This window comes from Staurois parvus, unplaced genomic scaffold (assembly GCF_062004578.1).
Source record: "Staurois parvus isolate SC_StPar_1 unplaced genomic scaffold, SC_StPar_1.0 ptg000595l, whole genome shotgun sequence".
Classification (NCBI taxonomy): domain Eukaryota; kingdom Metazoa; phylum Chordata; class Amphibia; order Anura; family Ranidae; genus Staurois; species Staurois parvus.
Genome location: NW_028318391.1, coordinates 1,025,091 through 1,044,988, shown reverse-complemented (window position 1 = coordinate 1,044,988; position 19,898 = coordinate 1,025,091). Strand labels below are relative to the sequence as shown.

General features: G+C 46.2%; 1 protein-coding gene across 1 annotated transcript in view; it reads right to left on the bottom strand.

Annotated features, from left to right (window-relative positions):
- Nucleotides 1-664: 664 nt before the first annotated feature.
- The window catches only part of BTBD9 (BTB domain containing 9), a 312,168-nt gene continuing 292,934 nt past the window's right edge, over nt 665-19,898 (bottom strand). Inside the window, exon 11 of the mRNA XM_089692566.1 lies at nt 665-1,347. Coding sequence (XP_089548692.1) covers nt 1,171-1,347 — 177 coding nt within the window. The 3' untranslated portion in view covers nt 665-1,170. The remainder of the gene's footprint in view (nt 1,348-19,898) is intronic.

The following is a 19,898-nucleotide window of genomic DNA, read 5'->3' as shown; positions in this document are numbered from 1 at the left end:
ACACAGGGGCCCCATGAGTTGTCAGTCCGCCCCTGTAACTAAGTAATACAACCTTGTGCCACACTGGCCTACACCATGTGACTGGATATTGAAGACACTGCAGCACACTAGTGAGGTCATCACTGCTCTGTCCCCCTGTCAGGAAGCTGCCAGTGTAAGGCTGACTGCACATGTGCAGTGCCGCAGGGACTATTTGGCTCAGATTTTTGCCCCTCCCTCTCTGATTTTGAGTGCTCATGTGCAGGGGATCAAGAGACCTATGTCAAGACAGACTTGGGTACTCATGTTAGCTTCCATGAACATACGGCTGAATAGTTTTTTTTTTTTTTTTTTACTGTGTGGAATTTTGCTTCAAATGCACAAGAACAGTTTTTTTTTTTTTTTTGCTGCAGCAAAGCTGACATTCTCCTTCTATTTTTATCAGAAGTTTCTCTGCGGGAAGTACCAATTCTCATTCCTCAACAGTAGAGCGCACAGCGCCGAGTGACAGCTTGCTAAAACAATCTGCACAACTACAGATATCAGGGAGGGGGGGGGGGAACCAGCAACCTCGGTGTAGATGGCATAAAATGCCTGTGACGTTGGGAAGGACATCGGGGAGGGGAAATCGGCAAGGATTAGGTGTGCACACGGTTATGCGTGGAGATGGTTTTTTTGTGAAAATTATAATTTTTGCAGAGATATTACATATAAATAATAGCTGCAGCTCTAAAAACCTGAATATCACAAAGGCTGATATCTGTGATAAAGTGCAAATAAATCAAAGTGCTGTTGGAAACATGAAGGTATGAACCAATATGTGAATATATCACTGTCTTATATGATTGACAATAATAAACAAGGTGACTAATAGTGTAAAGTGACCAATAACAATTGCACGGATATGTGATAAAGTGTCGAAGTGAACCTGATCACACTGTAAAGTGACTGCTGGTGCTGATAAAGTGACAAATGCAATAAATGATATTCAATACGGAAATAAATCGTCCATAAAGTGACAAGCTGGAGATCCATAAATAAATGATCTCAGAATTGGTGATCCACATGCTATAGTCAATGGTTGGGTGATGTGCCAGGTAAGTAGTAGTATTACGCACTCACCAGATGCGTAATAATAATACGCATAAATGGATGTAAACTGTGGTCAGCCGGAGGTCCCTTTAAGGATATCTACAGCCTGGTCTGGAATCCCCTCTCTGGGTCATCTGCAATACCTCTGCCGTCCTCCGTGTAAAGCCTTCTTATTCTGGGTGAAGAACCGAGCCTGGATCTGCGCCATAGCCGGGGACTGCCGAGGAACAAGATGCAGCTACAGAGCTGTCCCCTTGCTTCATACAGTGAGAAGTTCTGAATACAGGGCAGGAGCAGAGAGGAGCGAGTTGATCGACAAATCAGGCAAGGCTGGAGAAATTCACAAATTTTCAGTCCTGTACTTCAATAACAACATTATATAAATATTCAGATTTAATCTTCTAAAAACATAAATATCGGGAGGAATTCTCTCACTATGGATGTTTTACATTTTTTTTTTTGACTAAGTTTCAGAGCATCTAGCGCTCCGGATCCATTACAGCTGCTGGTCTTATTCCAGCATTGTGGTTTTGACTCTGGATGCACTCTCCCTGTCTACCTGCAAGGTGATTGATGTGGCCAGTCTCTGGGTGGAGACTAAACCTGATTTAAGACAGCCAAGCCTGCAGTCTCATGCCTGTGATAGTGCTGGACTTTGACTATCCTGAACCGCGGCTGCCTTGTACCTGGACTGTATGCTTGTATCTGGACTGTATGGACTCTTACCTTGAACCTTGGCTGCCTTGTACCAAGGAATGGATTGCTTGGAAATGAGGACTTGCCTGTAAAATCCTTTTCTTCGAGTACAGTACAGGACACAGGCTTCCATTAATTATGGGTTATATACTGCCACCTTCAGGTGAGGACGCTGGCATACAAGGTTACTATGATAGTCTATCTCTATTTGCAAACAAAGGGCCAGTTTACTGCCCTTCCGTCATGCTTACCCCAAATGCAGGTGGTCAGACATTATAACTGGCTTCTCTGTTCCTCACCTATAGCATCCCCCTTTCCTATATGGCAAGCAGGACTACCGGTACTTGGTTGCCCCCAGGATGTATACACAATGCTATAGTGCCTGGCCACCACAGTGGGGCAGGAGTGAACGGAGCACCAGAAACAGGTGCTTGCAGTTGGCAGACAGGCAGAGTGGTTCACGGACAGTCCAGGTATAAGACAGCTGAGGTTCAGGATAGTCAAAGTCCGATCTGTAGTCAAAAGGCAGGCAGAATTCAGAGATTAGTCGAAATCCATTCCGAGGTTGTCAATAAGTGAATCCAAACCAGTAGAGCAAGGCAGACAAACAGGGAGCTTGGGCACATGTAACCAGCACTATCACAGACATGAGACTGCAGGTTTGGCTGGCTTAAATCAGGTTTGGTCTCAACCAGAGACTGGCCACATCAATCACCATGCAGGTGGACAGGCAGACAGGGAGAGTGCATCCAGAGACAAAACCACGATGCTGGAATGAAACCAGCAGCTGTCATGGATCAGGAGTGCTAGATGCTCCTGACACCTTCAGACTTTAGTAGGGGCAGATTGTGTCCAGAGGAAGTAGAAAATGCTCCAGTGTCAGTAAACAATGTCCCATCATTGGTATAAGTGGGAGAAATAGTTCCCCATTGATTGTGTCAGTGAGAGGTATGGTGCCCCATCATTATTGTGAGTTGAAGGAATGCAGCCTGTTAATAGTGTCAGTGGAAGAAATAGTCCCCCATCACTGGTATCAATGGGAGGAATAATTCCCCATTGATGGTGTCAGTGGGAGGTATGGTGCCCGATCATTATTGTCAGTTGGAAGAATGCTGCCCCATTGATAGTGTCGGTGAGAGGAATGGTGCCCTATCATTTTGTAAAGAGCTGGCGCTCTATAAATCCTGTATAATAATAATCATTGGTGTCAGTGGAAGGAAGGGTGCCCCATTAATGGTATCAATGAGGGGAATGGTACCCCATTATTGGTGTCAGTTGGAGGAATAGTGCCCCATGATTGATATCAATAAATCCCCATTGATGGTGTCAGTGGGAAAAAGTGCCCCATCATTGGTATTTAGAGTTCATACACAGTAGGTGTCCACTTAATGGTGATCGGTGGAGGTTGCTTCTATCTCCCTTTTTGATGGTGGGCTCTAGGTGAGCCCCCCCCCCCCCCTTCATTTTTGTACAAATCCAGCTACATAAAGGCATGGTTTGCTTATTTTAGTTTGAGGAACTAGAGTGTTCTGCAGAGAGCCCTGACCTCAGCCCTAATGGACACCTTTGGGACGAACTGGAACACTGATGGTGAGCCAAGTCCTCTCATCCAACATCAGTACCTGACCTCACAAATGGGCACACTTTCCCACAGAAACCCTCCAAAATCTTACAGGTGGTCTTAGGACTGTGGAGGATATTATAACCACAAAGAAGAGAAGGTTTAGGGACTAACTCTATATTAAGGCCCATGGTGTTGGAATGGGATGTCCATCAAACTCACATAGATGTGATGGTCAGGTCACAAACCTTTGGCCATATAGTGAATTTTGGTCTGAAGTCAAGACTCTATAGACCAAATATGTATAAATTCTCCAAGTCTCTGGAAGTATGGACTTTACACATACTTGCTGTATGTACTCTATTATCATTCAGCCAATGGGATTGGTTTACAAGAGGCAAACAGACTGTGCACTTTACAAGTAGACTTGCACTCTTTAATGGAATCTGCTCCAGAGCTTAGTAAATGAGGGAAGCTCTGCTGACTTCCATCATCCAATCATGTACAGGGAACTTTTCTGTGTTTTTTTTTTTGTTTTGGTTCCTTGCATATGATTGGGTATTCTTAGTCAATGGGGTAAAGCTTCACTTTGCAAAGACCTGGAGCAAATTCCCTTGCAGGGTCCAACTCCACGTACAAAGTGCACAGTCTATTTTCCTTTAGTAAATGAACCCCATGGTCTCCTTCCATGGCCATTCCAGTGTGGGACTCTTATGAAGTCCTCGTGTATTGGCTTTTTTGGCATATTTATACTGGTGGATGGAGGTACTGGACTACAGTTGTGTTCAAAATAATCGCAGTGTGTTGAAAAAAGTGACTAAAGCTGAAAATCCTTCTAATAGCTTTTATTTCCATCCACACAAATGCATTGGGAACACGACACATTCTATTCCAAATCACAACATGAAGAAAAATACATCAAATTTGTGTTGTTCCTCTAAAAAAATTGAAGAAAAGTGAATATTAGACGGTTCAAAAAAAATCGCAGTGTTTGTATTCTTCTTTACAAACTCAAACATTCACTATATAAAGTGAGAAATGTTTGAAGATTTTGCTTTCCTTTGAATGACTTCATGAATATTTGGTTGTAGTCGCACTGTTTCTGAGAACTGCTGTACATCTGTGTTGCATGGAGTCCCCCAACTTCTGGCCCCTGTGATCAGGTATTCCAGCCCAGGATGATTGGACCACATTCCACAGTTCTTCTCTATTTCTTGGTTTTGCCTCAGAAACAGCATTTTTGATGTCACCCCACAAGTTTTCTATTGGATGAAGATCCGGGGATTGGGCTGGCCACTCCATAATGTCCATCTTGTTGGTCTGGAACCAAGATGTTGCACGTTTACTGGTGTGTTTGGGGTCGTTGTCTTGTTGGAACACCCATTTCAAGGGCATTTCCTCTTCAGCATAACCTCTTCAAGTATTCTGATGGATTCAAACTGATCCATGATCCCTGGTATGTGATAAATAGACCCAACACCGTAGTATGAGATACACCCCCATATCATGATGCTTGCACCACCATGCTTCACGGTCTTCACAGTGTACTGTGGCTTGAATTCAGTGTTTGGGGGTCGTCTGACAAACTGTCTCCGCCCACTAGACCCAAAAAGAACAATCTTACTTTCATCAGTCCACAAAATGTTGCGCCATTTCTCTTTAGGCCAGTCAATGTGCTGTTTGGCAGATTGTAACCTCTTCAGCACACGTCTTTTTTCCAACAGTGGGACTTTGCGGGAACTTCTTGCAGATAGCTTGGCTTCACATCGGCGTCTTCTAATTGCAACAGTCCTCACAGGGAACGTCACACCTTCTTTCATCTTCCTGGAGCTGATTGTTGGCTGAGTCCGCGCCATTTTGGCTATTCTTCTATCCATTCCAATGGTAGTTTTTCGCTTTCTTCCACGTCTTTCAGGTTTTGGTTGCCATTTTAAAGCATTTGTGATCATTTTAGCTGAGCAGCCGATCATTTTCTGCACTTCTTTATATGTTTTCCCCTCTCCAATCAACATTTTAATCAAGGTACGCTGTTCTTCTGAACAATGTCTGGAACGACGCATTTTCCTCAGGATTTCAGAGAGAAATGCACTGTAACCAGCATGTACAACATTTGCTGCCTTCCTTCCTTAAATAAGGGCAATAATTGCCACCTGTTTTTCAAAGAATGAATGACCTCACTAATAGAACTCCACACGGCTATTATTTTGAACACGCCCCTTTCAATGAGTGATTCAATGACACAGAATCAGCAGCATGCATGTCATGACTGTTGGGTCTGTTGGATTTCTATGACTCTACTACACCTGCTAGGAAATTATTTGCCATGTAGAAATATCATTTCCACCAAAAACAGAGATTGATCCGGTTAGTGATGTCTGACGGCTATTATTTTGAACACAACTGTATATGTTCATGTTTTCAATAAATATATTTATGCTTTAGCAAACATATATTGAAGTGCACATATCTTCCATGTAAAGGACAATTTTGTGTTTTTTTGTTGATCATTGCAAACATCCCAGCTTCATCAAAAACTAACTAAAAAAGCCATCAGTATCCATGAGGCCTTAAGCTGATTTTTTAAAAGTCCCCCAGAACCCTACTGCTGGCAGCAGCGTTTTGGCCAAAAAAAAACCGCATGAAGCCTGTAAAAGTGTGCACCGCGTTTACCTGAGTCAAGAGTTTGGGTGTTAATTTCATTGGCCAGAATAAATCATTTATTTTGGCCATTGATATACATTAATGCTGGAGCGCTAAACGCGCCTAGCATTTAGGCGTGTTTAAATTGCGTTTTGGTATATCAAGCGTTTTTTTTTCTGCTCCAGGACGTACAGCCCGCACGGGAACTGCAGGTGCAGTGTGGTTCCCAGTGCGAGTGTGATTTCCAGTGTGTGCGGCATACCATTAGGGTTAATGGAACTCGCATGCATTCAGTGTTTTTCTGTGTGGGCGGTTGCAGCTGCGGGAACAGGTGCGGACCTGCAGCAGGAACCACCTGCACAGATGTGAACCTAGCTTGAGTCCCATAGAGAGTTGTTTTCCATCAGTGTTAGAATTTATAGAGCAGAGCAGTATAACACAGTCACTGTGTAGCACTGCTAAGCATGTACAGCGGGGTTGCTCAACCAGGGATCTACAGTACCCTAGGGTTCATCTAGAGGTTGCTGGGGGTTCCTTCAGCAATTTCTGCCTCTCAGATTAGTTCCCACTGATCCATTGATCTTTTTAGCTCTCTGTAAGGGGGTAATTCTTCCAAATAATGACAGGTGTAAGGAGAATTCTTCCCATTGACCCCCAAGGTAAGGAGTGTTCTCGCCGCTGACCCCCAATGTAAGGGGCATTCTTTCCACTGACCACCGTTGTAAGCGTCACTCTCCTAGCTGGCCTCCAATGTAAGGGGTGTTCTCCCCACTGACCCCCAATGTAAGGGGTGTTCTTGCCGCTGACCCCCAATGTAAGGGACATTCTTCCCACTGACCACCAATGTAAGGGGCACTCTCCCAGCTGGCCTCCAATGTAAGGGGCATTCTTCCCACTGATCACCAATGTAAGGGACATTCTTCTCACTGATCACCAATGTAAGGGGCATTCTTCCCACTGACCACCAATGTAAGGGACATTCTTCCCACTAATCACCAATGTATGGAACATTCTTCCCACTGACCACCAATGTAAGGAGCTTTCTTCCCTCTGACCCGAAATGTAAGGGACATTCTTCCCACTGACCACCAATGTAATGGGCATTCTTCCCACTGACCACCAATGTAAGGGACATTCTTCCCACTGACCACCAATGTAAGGAGCTTTCTTCCCTCTGACCCGAAATGTAAGGGACATTCTTCCCACTGACCACCAATGTAATGGGCATTCTTCCCACTCACCACCAATGTAAGGGACATTCTTCCCACTGACCACCAATGTAAGGAGCATTCTTCCCACTGATCACCAATGTAAGGGACATTCTTCCCACTGACCACCAATGTAAGGAGCATTCTTCCCACTGATCACCAATGTAAGGGACATTCTTCCCACTGACCCCCAATGTAAGGAGCATTCTTCCCACTGATCACCAATGTATGGGACATTCTTCCCGCTGACCACCAATGTAAGGAGCTTTCTTCCCTCTGACCCGAAATGTAAGGGACATTCTTCCCACTGACCCCCAATGTAAGGGACATTCTTCTCACCAACCACCAATGTAAGGGACATTCTTCCCACTGACCCCCAATGTAAGGGACATTCTTCTCACCGACCACCAATGTAAGGGACATTCTTCCCACCGACCACCAATGTAAGGGACATTCTTCCCACCGACCACCAATGTAAGGGGCATTCTTCCCACCGACCACCAATGTAAGGAGCATTCTTCCCACCGACCACCAATGTAAGGAACATTCTTCCCACCGATCACCAATGTAAGGGACATTCTTCCCACTGACCTCCAATGTAAGGAACATTCTTCCCACTGATCACCAATGTAAGGAGCATTCTTCCCACTGATCACCAATGTAAGGAGCATTCTTCCCACTAATCACCAATGTATGGGACATTCTTCCCACTGACCACCAATGTAAGGAGCTTTCTTCCCTCTGACCCGAAATGTAAGGGACATTCTTCCCACTGACCACCAATGTAATGGGCATTCTTCCCACTCACCACCAATGTAAGGGACATTCTTCCCACTGACCACCAATGTAAGGAGCATTCTTCCCACTGATCACCAATGTAAGGGACATTCTTCCCACTGACCACCAATGTAAGGAGCATTCTTCCCACTGATCACCAATGTAAGGGACATTCTTCCCACTGACCCCCAATGTAAGGAGCATTCTTCCCACTGATCACCAATGTATGGGACATTCTTCCCGCTGACCACCAATGTAAGGAGCTTTCTTCCCTCTGACCCCCAATGTAAGGGGCATTCTTCCCTCTGACCCCCAATGTAAGGGGCATTCTTCCCACTGACCATCACACTAATGTATCATTTGTTGTAGATATAGTCATTTTTAACAGGGGTTCCTTGAGACCAGAAAGTTATTTCAAGGGTTCCTCCATGTTGTAAAGGTTGAGAAAGGCTGAAAATAGAATTATAAAGTATGCGAAGCAACAAGGTTTTTTTTTTTTTTTTTTTTAATAACATCAACATTTATTAAATTTATTTACATTAATCTAACCACATTCTTATGTGTAACTAAAAGTTCAAACACAAGTTTCCTTCTAACAACAGAGCGATGGCAAGCTCTGGGGATCAACAAAAGTATTTAAAAGTCTCTACAACAAAGTCTGGATCACTCACCATGAAAACAGAGCGAATCCTTAGTGCATCTGATGAAATAGGGGACGGGTTAGAGGGAAAACCATCTTCTCCAGTCTGAACAGGAATCGGTAAGATAGGTAGAACGTGTGTATGGTGGCTTAAGTGACTGACCCCCCCTCCCCCTTCCTGGCCCCTTGATTAGTGCAAAATCGGCCCCTAACACCCCCCCTCCCCCCATGATATCAAAGAGGATCATGATAAGAAGATCCAAATTCAAATGGCAGAAGACGGATCACTGGATCATCTTAAGGTACCGTAACAAACGTCCTTCAAACTGAGGTGTCCCAGAGGGTCCATGGAGTACTATGGAGAGCCGTAGAAAAATGAGCGCCATAAAACTTGAAAGCGTCCGGCATCCGCGGCTTGGTACTGGCAATGGACTAAAAATATTAAACAATAGTTGCAAATGAAACAGATTAATGACTGGTATCATCTCTGAATCCACTTTCGGCATCCAAGCCTTGATGAAGGGGGAGTAACGTGTTCGTTTTTTCAACAACTTGATGTGAAAAATAAAGTTTTCCTGGACTCACGTACGTTACATAGTTGGTAAGGTTGAATAAAGACACCAGTCCATCCAGTTCACCCTGTGTGGGTGGGTGTGTGTTTAGGTCAATACCATCTTCCCATATCCCTGTATGTTGCATTCGCTAAGATGCCCATCTAAGAGTTTTTTTTTTTTAAACTATCAACACTCCCCACTGACACCACTGATTGTGGAAGGGAGCTAAACATCCTTACTGCTCTGACAGTAAAGAAGCCCCTACATAGTTTAACCACTTAACATCCACACCATAGCAGTTTTACTGCTACAGGGTGGCATTCCTGTGCAAAAACACATACATACATATACATACACAGTATCTCCCAGAAGTGAGTCCACCCCTCACATTTGTGTCAATATTTGATTCTCTCTTTTCATGTGACAACACTGAAGAAATGATACTTTGCTACAATGTGACGTAGTCAGTGTACAGCTTGTATAACAGTGTAAATTTGCTGTCCCCTCAAAATAACTCAACACACCGCCATTAATGTCTAAACCGCCGGCAACAAAAGTGAGTCCACCCCTAAGTGATAAGGTCCAAATTGGGCCCAATTAGCCATTTTCCCTCCCCGGTGTCATGTGACTCATTAGTGTTACAAGGTCTCAGGTGTGAATGGGGAGCTGGTGGGTTACATTTGGTGTTATCGCTCTCACTCTCTCATACTGGTCACTGGAGGTTCAACATGGCACCTCATGGCATAGAACTCTGAGTATCTGAAAAAAAAAAAAGATTTGTTGCTCTACATAAAGATGGCCGAGGCTATAGGAAGATTGCCAAGACCCTGAAACTGAGCTGCAGCACGGTGGCCAAGACCATACAGCAGTGTAACAGGACAGGTTCCACTCAGAACAGGCCTCGCCATGGTCCACCAAAGAAGTTGAGTGCACGTGCTCAGAGTCATATCCAGAGGTTGTCTTTGGGAAATAGAAGTATGAGTGCTGCCAGCATTGCTGCAGAGGTTGGAGGGGTGGGGGGTCAGCCTGTCAGTGGTGCCAGCATTGCTGCAGAGGGTGAAGGGGTGGGGGGGTCAGCCTGTCAGTGCTCAGACCATACGCCGCACACTGCATCAAATTGATCTGCATGGCTGTCATCCCAGAAGGAAGCCTCTTCTAAAGATGATGCACAAGAAATCCCGCAAACAGTTTGCTGAAGACAAGCAGACTAAGGACATGGATTACTGGAACCGTCTCCTGTGATCTGATGACACCAAGATCAACTGATTGGGTTCAGATGGTGTCAAGCGTGTGTGGCGGCAACCAGGTGAGGAGTACAAAGACAAGTATATCTTGCCTACAGTCAAGCATGGTGGTGGGAGTGTCATGGTCTGGGGCTGCATGAGTGCTGCCGGCACTGGGGAGCTACAGTTCATTGAGGGAACCATGAATGCCAACATGTACTGTGACCTACTGAAGCAGAACATGATCCCCTCCCCTCAGAGACTGGGCCACAGGGCAGTATTCCAACCTAACGACCCCAAACACACCTCCAAGACCACCACTGCCTTGCTAAACAAGCTGAGGGTAAAGGTGATGGACTGGCCAAGCATGTCTCCAGACCTAAACCCTATTGAGCATCTGTGGGGCATCCTCAAACGGAAGGTGGAGGAGCGCAAGGTCTCTAACATCCACCAGCTCCGTGATGTCGTCATGGAGGAGTGGAAGAGGACTCCAGTGGCAACCTGTGAAGCTCTGGTGACCTCCATGCCCAAGAGGGTTAAGGCAGTGCTGGAAAATAATGGCGGCCACACAAAATATTGACCCTTTGGGCCCAATTTGGACTTTGTCACTTAGGGGTGGACTCACTTTTGTTGCCAGCGGTTTAGACATTAATGGCGGTGTGTTGAATTATTTTGAGGGGACAGCAAATTTCCATGTTATACAAGCTGTACACTGACTACGTCACATTGTAGCAAAGTGTCATTTCTTCAGTGTTGTCACATGAAAAGAGAGAATCAAATATTTACACAAATGTGAGGGGGTGACTCACTTCTGGGAGATACTGTACATGTGCTTTTACACTTCCGCCACACGGGAGCACGTGCGCCACCACCGCCGGATCACAGCACAAACCGATCCACAAGTCCCGACGAGCAGTTGCTCTCCTGCACCTGCAAATCGTCGGTCAGGGAGGAAGAACAGAGCTCTGCCTTGGTTTACATAGATGCAGTTCTGTTGTGACGGGGGGAGTCATGGATCGTGCGTCTCTGCAGTGCTGAGAACACGATCCATCACTTCCCACAGTAAAAGCACCACACATAGCCAGGCACACACTGAACCCTTTGATCACGTTAGATGTTAACCCCTTCCCAACCAGTGTCAATAGTACAGTAATTAGTGTATATTTTTAGCACTGATCACTGTATTAGTGCCACTGGTTCCCACAAAGTGTCAGTCAGTGTAAAAATGTCCGCCACTATCACAGTCCCGCTATAGGTCGCTGATTGCCGCCATTACTAGTATAAAAAAATAAATAAATAAAAAAATTTCCAGTATAGGTACCATCGTTTGTAGACGCTATAACTTTTGCGCAAACTGTTATGCAATTATTGGGATTTTTTTTAACAAAAATATGGAGCACAATACATTTGGCCTTAATTTACAAGGAAATTTGGTTTTTACATTTTTTTTTTTACTGGATATGTTCTATAATAGAAAATTATTTTTTTTTTCTTCTTCAAAATTGTTAGTTTTTTTTGTTTATAGCGCAAAAAGTAAAAACCGCAGAAGTGATCAAATACCACCGAAAGAAAGTTCCATTTGCGGGGAAAAAAAAAGGACATAAACGTCATTTGGGTGCAGCGCTGCATGACTGCGCAATTGTCAGTTAAAGTAAATGCAGTGCCGTATCACAAAACATGGCCTTGTCAGGAAGGGGGGGGGGGGGGTAAATCTTTTGGAGGGCAAGTTGCTAAAAAGTTAAACCACTTCTCCTCTAATTTTATGGACTGGCTGTGCGCATTCTTACATTTTGTGGAGCTCTCATCTATTGTTTTCCCTTGTAATATGAAGATGATGAGAAGGGGAGGTGTTCTATAGTCCAGCAGGTTTTTTTTTTGCATGCGATTACTACCGGTGGTTATAGCTGCCAGCAGTAATCATTGTGTTCTGCTGGCCTGAAAGACTTCCCGTGCTGGTTGAACACAACAGTGCTGGGGGAGGGATTCCCCCCCCCCATCAACACTGACTGAGCGACTTTCTTTCCTGTAAACCGTGGTTGGGGGGTAAAAATAGGCAGCTGAGACGCTGTTTTTCAGCCCCCCCAATGAAATGCTGACAGGGCTGCACACATGCTGCTGTAATTTTAACACGGGCTGCAAAGTTTGACAGGTGGTGCCACCTATTGAACTTGCCCACCAGGGGCAGACTAACAACTCATGGGGCCCCCGAGCAATAGGGGATCATGGGGCCTCTGTGTCCTCACCCACACTCAAACCACACCCAAAAAAGCCAATGAAAGGTACCAGGGGCATCTCACGGGACCCCCTACTGACCCTGGGCCCTCGGGCAGTGCCCGATTTCCTGAATGGTCAGTCCGCCCCTGTTGCCCACTGAGATCAATAGGGCCACACTGCAACTTTGAGCCAAAATATTTTTTTGTAAGGGAAACAAAAACAGGCAACAAGAGGCGGCAGTTGTACCTGTCAACCGCTAATATACCGCCCTTTGAAATACGGTCAATACAATCCGCCATGGATCGCTTTTCAGAGGGCGGTACACATTACTGCCAGTATGAGCCCCGGTTCACATCTATGCGGCCGTGTGGGCCGCGTTTTACATGGGCACGAGAGCCCAATAATGTGAATGGACTCCCGTGGCCGTGACACGTAGGGAAGAAGTCCCGGCACTTCTGTGGAAAACACAGCCGAGGTTCCCAGTACAGTTGTGTTTCCCAGCGCTGGTGGCGTGCAATTAGAACTAATGGCACCCGCCCACGGGTCCTCATTCTGGGTGCACGGATTTTCATGTGGATCCGCAGCGGCACCACCCGCACAGATGTGAACCAAGCCTGAAAGAGTGCTGAAACACACAAATGCCGACATATAGCTGCTATTGAATTTGCACCGGAACCCGCCCATCCCCCGCCCCACCAGCGCTCTGCATCACCTGTTTTTTGTTTTCAGATTTCTCCTTCATGAACTAAACTAACGGCCAGCCATCACTGGGATCCGTCTCTTATGCAGGCCATACATGGTTCGAATTCCAAATGATTTTTCGTCCGAAAATCGAAAACGTTGTTCACTCGGTAATCCGATGGTTCCATTGATGATTTCGAAAATCGGCCGACCGAGTCATAAAGTTCCCCCCATATAACAGGCGAAACTTCTGTTCCTCCCAGGTCACGGCTCATATTCTTTTTGGAAAAACGATCGTACGATTTGACCATCGTTGAGTCGAAAATCGGTCGTTTTTCATGAATTTTCCAACATGCCCGACCACCGAAAAGGGGAGGAACCACAAAAATCGGTCGGTACCATTGACCCCACTAACAGAGCGAAAATCGGCCGATTATTCTTGGGTCCGATTTTCGGATGAAAATTCGGTCGAATTTCGACCCATGTATGGACGGCTTTACGTCAAATGTTCACATTAAACAATCAGACTAAAGGAAAAACTTTGGACGGACAGTGGATGTATCCAATCAGACAGGCAGGAGGGAATTGCCCATCAACACCATTAGCATGGATGGAGGAATCTTTGAGATATCTTTCCCTTGGCCCCCAGACTGAAGGAGAAATACTGAATATAACAAAGCACCGTGGCCCTTCCCCCAGCACCACCATTACTAAAGAGGAATGAAGTTAAAGCTCAACTCCGGGCAATTCCCCCCCCCCCCCATGCAGTGGGGCTGTACCCGTATTGCATGGGGTAACTGCTAATTTTGTCAAGGGGTTAACACAGCACCTATACTCATCCGATCCTTCGTTCCCGCGGAAAACGACATTCCCCCCCACACATCAACAATGGACCATTCCTGAAGTCTTTACATCCAGAGCCGGTCTATGGGCATGATGATGTCAGGAACAGTCCACTGCACAAGACTGCTGAACCGTGGGGGTGGGGGGCAGGCAGGGACTGATCTTGTGCTAAGAGGGATCAGAGGGTTAAGTGAGTATATCTTGGATCTCCAAACCCCTAGAACAAAACGAGCAGTTAACCCATACAGTGTGGGTACAGCCCCACTGCACGGATAAAAAAATTTGCCTGGAGTTCTGCTTTAAGTTACTCTTTAGGGTAACCCCCAATACAAACAGGCTGCACTCTCTCAGTTTTGTTCTCAATATCCAACAGGCTTTACTGCAAGTATTGCAAACTCCCAAAGGCTGTAGGACAACGCTCACCTCCAGACCTCCCATTCTCTCCAACAGGGGCTTCAGACTATCATGATCACTGCTGCCAGACCTGTACACCTTGGTAACTGATCTGTGGCTGCTGCCCCTCTTTGCCAATCCGTTCACAGGCTTCCACTAGCCCAGGGCTTGAAATTTCCACTCGCCTGCTTGCCAATGGCGAGTGGAAATTATGGTGGGGGCGAGTGTGTCCCCCAGGGCCGTCTTGTTGAGCAGGCTCGGAGCTCAGGCCGGATTTGTCATTGGCAGTGGGAGCCGTCAGACTGCTCAATAGCTGAGCGCAGTGAAAGCAAAGCAAGGAGTGTGTGCTGTGCTCTCTGCCTCCCCCTAGAGTGCAGTACCCGGCTCTGTGAGTGAACAACGAAGTACTGCAACTTTTTATAGGGGGGGGGGGGTTGTGTGTGTGTACGTGTGTGTGTGTTTGTGTGTGTCTGTGTATGCATGTACATGTGTCTGTGTGTACGTACATGTGTGTGTGTACATGTCTGTGTCTGTACGTACATGTGTCTGTGTATGTATGTACATGTGTCTGTGTGTATGTACCTGTGTCTGTGCGTATGTATTTCTGTGTATGTACATGTATCTGTGTGTATGTACATGCCTGTGTGTGTATACATGTGTCTCTGTGCGTGTGTGTACATGTTTCTGTGTGTGTGTGTGTATGTATGTACATGTCTGTGTGTATGTACATGCCTGTGTGTATGTACATGCCTGTGTGTGTATACAGGTGTCTGTTTGTGTGTGTGTACATGTGTCTCTGTGCGTGTGTGTATGTATGTACATGTCTGTGTGTGTGTGTACAGGTGTCTCTGTGTGTTTGTTGGTGGCGACTAACTCTAAGCCCTGACTAGCCCATTGTATAAAATTTACCAACCACAACACTTCCCCCAGGAACATCATGAACCTCATCTACAGATATCACCCAAACCGTCCTCTCTGCTCCTCCCAAAACATCTTGCCCTCTAGCGCCCTTGTTACTTCCTCCCATGCTCGCCTCCAGGACTTCTCCATAACCTCTCCCATCTTTTAGAGCTCCCTACCCCAGTATGTTAGGTTAGCTCCTAGCCTTTAGGCGATCCTTGAAAATTCATTCGGAGCTGGTTCACGCTATTGCAGGTCGTGTGGCCCGTGTTTGCTTGGGGCACAAGAGCTGCTGTGCCCGCGTTTCCGCACAAAAAAGGTGCATGCACCTTTTTGAAAACAAAAGACAGTTCGCAACTGCGCTGCGAGCTGAGGTGCATGGGGGTGCCTTTCAGAATGAATGGCAGGCCCATGCGTCTCGTAAGAGGAGGGCAATTTGGCTGAGGGTGGTTGTGGGAACAGATGCCAATCCCCTCACCCGCAACCAGCCCGAATGGTGTGACCCAAGGGTCATTCAGGGATGCCTACCTCACCTCCACCTAAAAAAAAAACTGTACTTCAGGCACCTCCATCAGATCATCCCCTGCAGCTACTACCTTCTGTACCACCTCCCCTCCCCCTCCCTTTAGAGTGTAAGCTCCATAAGCAGGCCCACCTCAGTGCAGGCTATCCCCTCTTCAGTCTATCATGAATGCTGCTGCCAGACTCATCCACCTTACTAACCATTCCATATCTGCCACCCCTCTCTGCCAATCCCTTCACTGGCCTCCATTTAGTGTCCTCCATCCCTCTCTGCCAATCCCTCCACTGGCCTCCACTCAGTGTCCTCCACCCCTCTCTGCCAATCCCTCCACTGGCCTCCACTCAGTGTCCTCCATCCCTCTCTGCCAATCCCTGCACTGACCTCCACTCAGTGTCTTCCATCCCTCTCTGCCAATCCCTCCACTGGCCTCCACTCAGTGTCCTCCACCCCTCTCTGCCAATCCCTCCACTGGCCTCCACTCAGTGTCCTCCACCCCTCTCTGCCAATCCCTCCACTGGCATCCACTCAGTGTCCTCCACCCCTCTCTGCCAATCCTTCCACAGGCCTCCACTCAGTGTCCTCCTCCCCTCTCTGCCAATCCCTCTACTGACCTCCACCCCTCTCTGCCAATCCCTCCACTGACCTCCACTCAGTGTCCTCCACCCCCCTCTGCCAATCCCTCCACTGACCTCCACTCAGTGTCCTCCACCCCTCTCTGCCAATCCCTCCACTGGCTTCCCATTGCCCAACGGATAAAATTCAAAACATTAACAATAACATATAAAGCCATTTATAACTCAAACCGTCCTCTCCGCTCCTCGCACGACCTCCTGCTCTCTAGCTCCTTCATCTCCTCCTCCCATGCTCATCTCCAGGACTTCTCCAGAGCTTCCCCAATCCTCTGGAACTCTCTACCCCAATCTATCAGACTATTGCCTACTCTGCTCACTTTTAAGCGATCTCTGAAAACCTATCTCTTCAGGGAAGCCTATCCTGCCCTCAGCTAATGATGGAATCTTCTATTCCTCCTACCATTCCAACCCCCACAGTTACTACCTTTTGTACCACTAACCCCTCCCTCCTAGATTGTAAGCTCCCAGGATCAGGGACCTCCTATCCCTCTTGTATTGATCTGTATTGTCTCCCGTTATATTGTAAAGCGCTGAGCAAACTGTTGGCGCTATATAAGTCCTGTATAATAATAATTGTAAGCTCCATAAGCAGGGCCCTCCTATTCCTTCTTTATTGAACTGTATTGTAGCTGGACTGTACCCCCCCCTTTATATTGTAAAGCGCTGCGTAAACTGTTGGCGCTTTATAAATCCTGATTAACAATAATTGGGCTTAGTGGAGAGATAGACCTCTAAGGAGTAAGGAATAGTCTGGAGGTGGACAGTGTGCTTTGTGAGTTGGCACTACTTGCAATAAAGCTTGTTGCATGCTAAGAACAAAACAGCAAAAGTGCAGCCTGTCTTTTATCTGGATCCCCGTAGGTATTCACCAGTGGCCAATGGATGATCTGCAAGACCACTTGGAACAACCATATCTTCATGTATGAGTACCAAGGTAAACCCTTGTTGGATTTTTTTTGGCCATCTTTGTCCAACTGGGAAGACTTTCCGTTCACTTCCTGATCTGGAGAAAACTAAACAAAAACTAAACAAATGTTGGATCTCCTGGTCTCTTCCAGTCCAGTGACAAATAAAGATAATCTCAACAGTGGGCACAAAGACAGCAATAAAAACCCATCACCACTGTATCCAAAAGAAAAAGTATTGGCTTAGATCAGTGGTTCTCAACCTTCCTAATGCTGCGACCCTTTCATACAGTTCCTCATGTTGTGGTGACCCCCAACCATAAAATTATTTACCCAGTAATTATAATTCATGAAGTGTCGTTTTACCTCCAATACTGCTGCTTTCTACACAGTAGCTGCTTTCTACACAGTAGCTGCTTTCTACACAGTAGCTGCTCTTTACACATTGGAAATGTGTTTTCCGATGGTCTTAGGTGAACCCTGTGGAAGGGTCGTTCGACCCCCAAAGGGATTGCGACCCACAGGTTGAGAACCACTGGCTTAGATATACTTTAAAATGTGACCCTGGATGTTTTTTTCTGATACCCCCCCCCCCCTCCATAAATGATTTATTACCTGTTGGTCCTGCCAGTAGATGTGTTATTTTCCACCTTCTATAACAGACCAAGCTGACCGACAACACCATGGGTGCTCACAATAGTCAGCTTTTATTCCTTTGGTTTAAACCCTTTGTTTTCCAAAAGAAAACACTGGTAAAGGCTTAAAATGTGTTGGGCTTTAATATGCTGCTACATTTATTATTACATGTCACACCTATGACTATCCTGTCCACAGGGTGACAACACTGCAGCACTATTTCACTTCTGAACGAACAGAAAGTGTAAAAAATAGCAGATCAGGCGGGATAAACAGGTAGTAAAACAAATATTTTTATATTCTTTTATTCTTCTAAAACAAGAACTGCCATCTTGATGCTGATGACTGCCCATTGTTGTACTTTAAGGCCATAATGCTTTGCTTAAATAACCATCAAGTGCGCAAACACTCAATGACCACTAATGGTGCTATACTACAGAAAGGAAGGTTGGGAACTGATCGTAAACCATTTTGAGGTTTATTAAAGGATAAGCGCACTTTAAGACAGAGCATTTGATGCTTTTTGCCCAATGTCCCCTGCCCCAACCTAACCCAGCTTACCCCTCTCCAGATGTATACTAATCTTGATCTGATGCCTCTGGCCTCCAATGTTTATTTACAACTAGTTCCACAAGTTTCATTTTCCTGGCCATGCCTGTGCATTACAGCCCTATAGATGTCTATGGAGCTTTCTCTGAACTCGGGACACAGCCCCATAAACATTTAATGGACTGTCTCCAATCATCTCCAGCCTTGAGATACAGCTCCATGGACTTCCAATGAACGGTCTACGACCTCAGGACCAAACCCATAGACTTCTAGTGGACAGCCTCTATTCGTTTCCAGCCTTGGAACACAGTCCCTTAGACTTCTAATGGACTCTCTCCAGCCTCAGGACACAGTCCCAAAGACTTCTAATGGACTCTTACCAGCCTCAGGACACAGTCCCATAGACATCTAATGGACTCTTTCCAGCCTCAGGACACAGTCCCATAGACCTCTAATGGATCATCTCTGATCATCTCCAGCTTCGAGACACAATGCCATAGACTTCTGGTTGACTGGCTCCAATCATATCCGACCTCGAGACTCAGTCCCATAGATGTCTAATGGACGGTCTTCAATTATATCCGACCTCGAGTTTCAGCCCCATAGACATCGAATGGGCTGTCTCCAATCATATCCGACCTCAAGACTCAGCCTCATAGACTTCTAATGGACTGTCTCTAATCGTATCTGACCTTGAGACACAGCTCCATATATTTCTAATGGACGGTCTCCAATTGTATCCAGCCTCAGGATACAGTCCCATAGACTTCTAACAGACAGCCTCTGGTTGTCTCCAGCCTTGGAACACAGCCCCTTAAACTTCTAAAGAACTGTCTCCAGCCTCGGGACACAGTCACAACATCGGGACACAGTCCCATAGACTTCTAATGGACCATCTCTGATCATCTCCAGCTTTGAGACACAACGCAATAGACTTCTAGTGGACAGTCTCCAATTGTATCCGACCTAGAGACTCAGGCCTATAGACTTCTGATAGACCAGCCTCAGGACACAGTCACAGCCTCGGGACACAGCTCCAGCTGAGACACAGCACTACAGAATTCTGACAGCGTCTCCAATCGTACCTGGCCTCTGGAAAAAGCCCCATGGACGTCTAACGGACTATCTCTGACCATCTCCAGCTTCAAGACAGAGAACCATAGACCTCTGATAGACAGTCTCCAATTGTACCCGGCTTTGAGACACAGCCCCAAAGACTTCTAATGAACTGTCTCTGACCATCTCCAGCTTC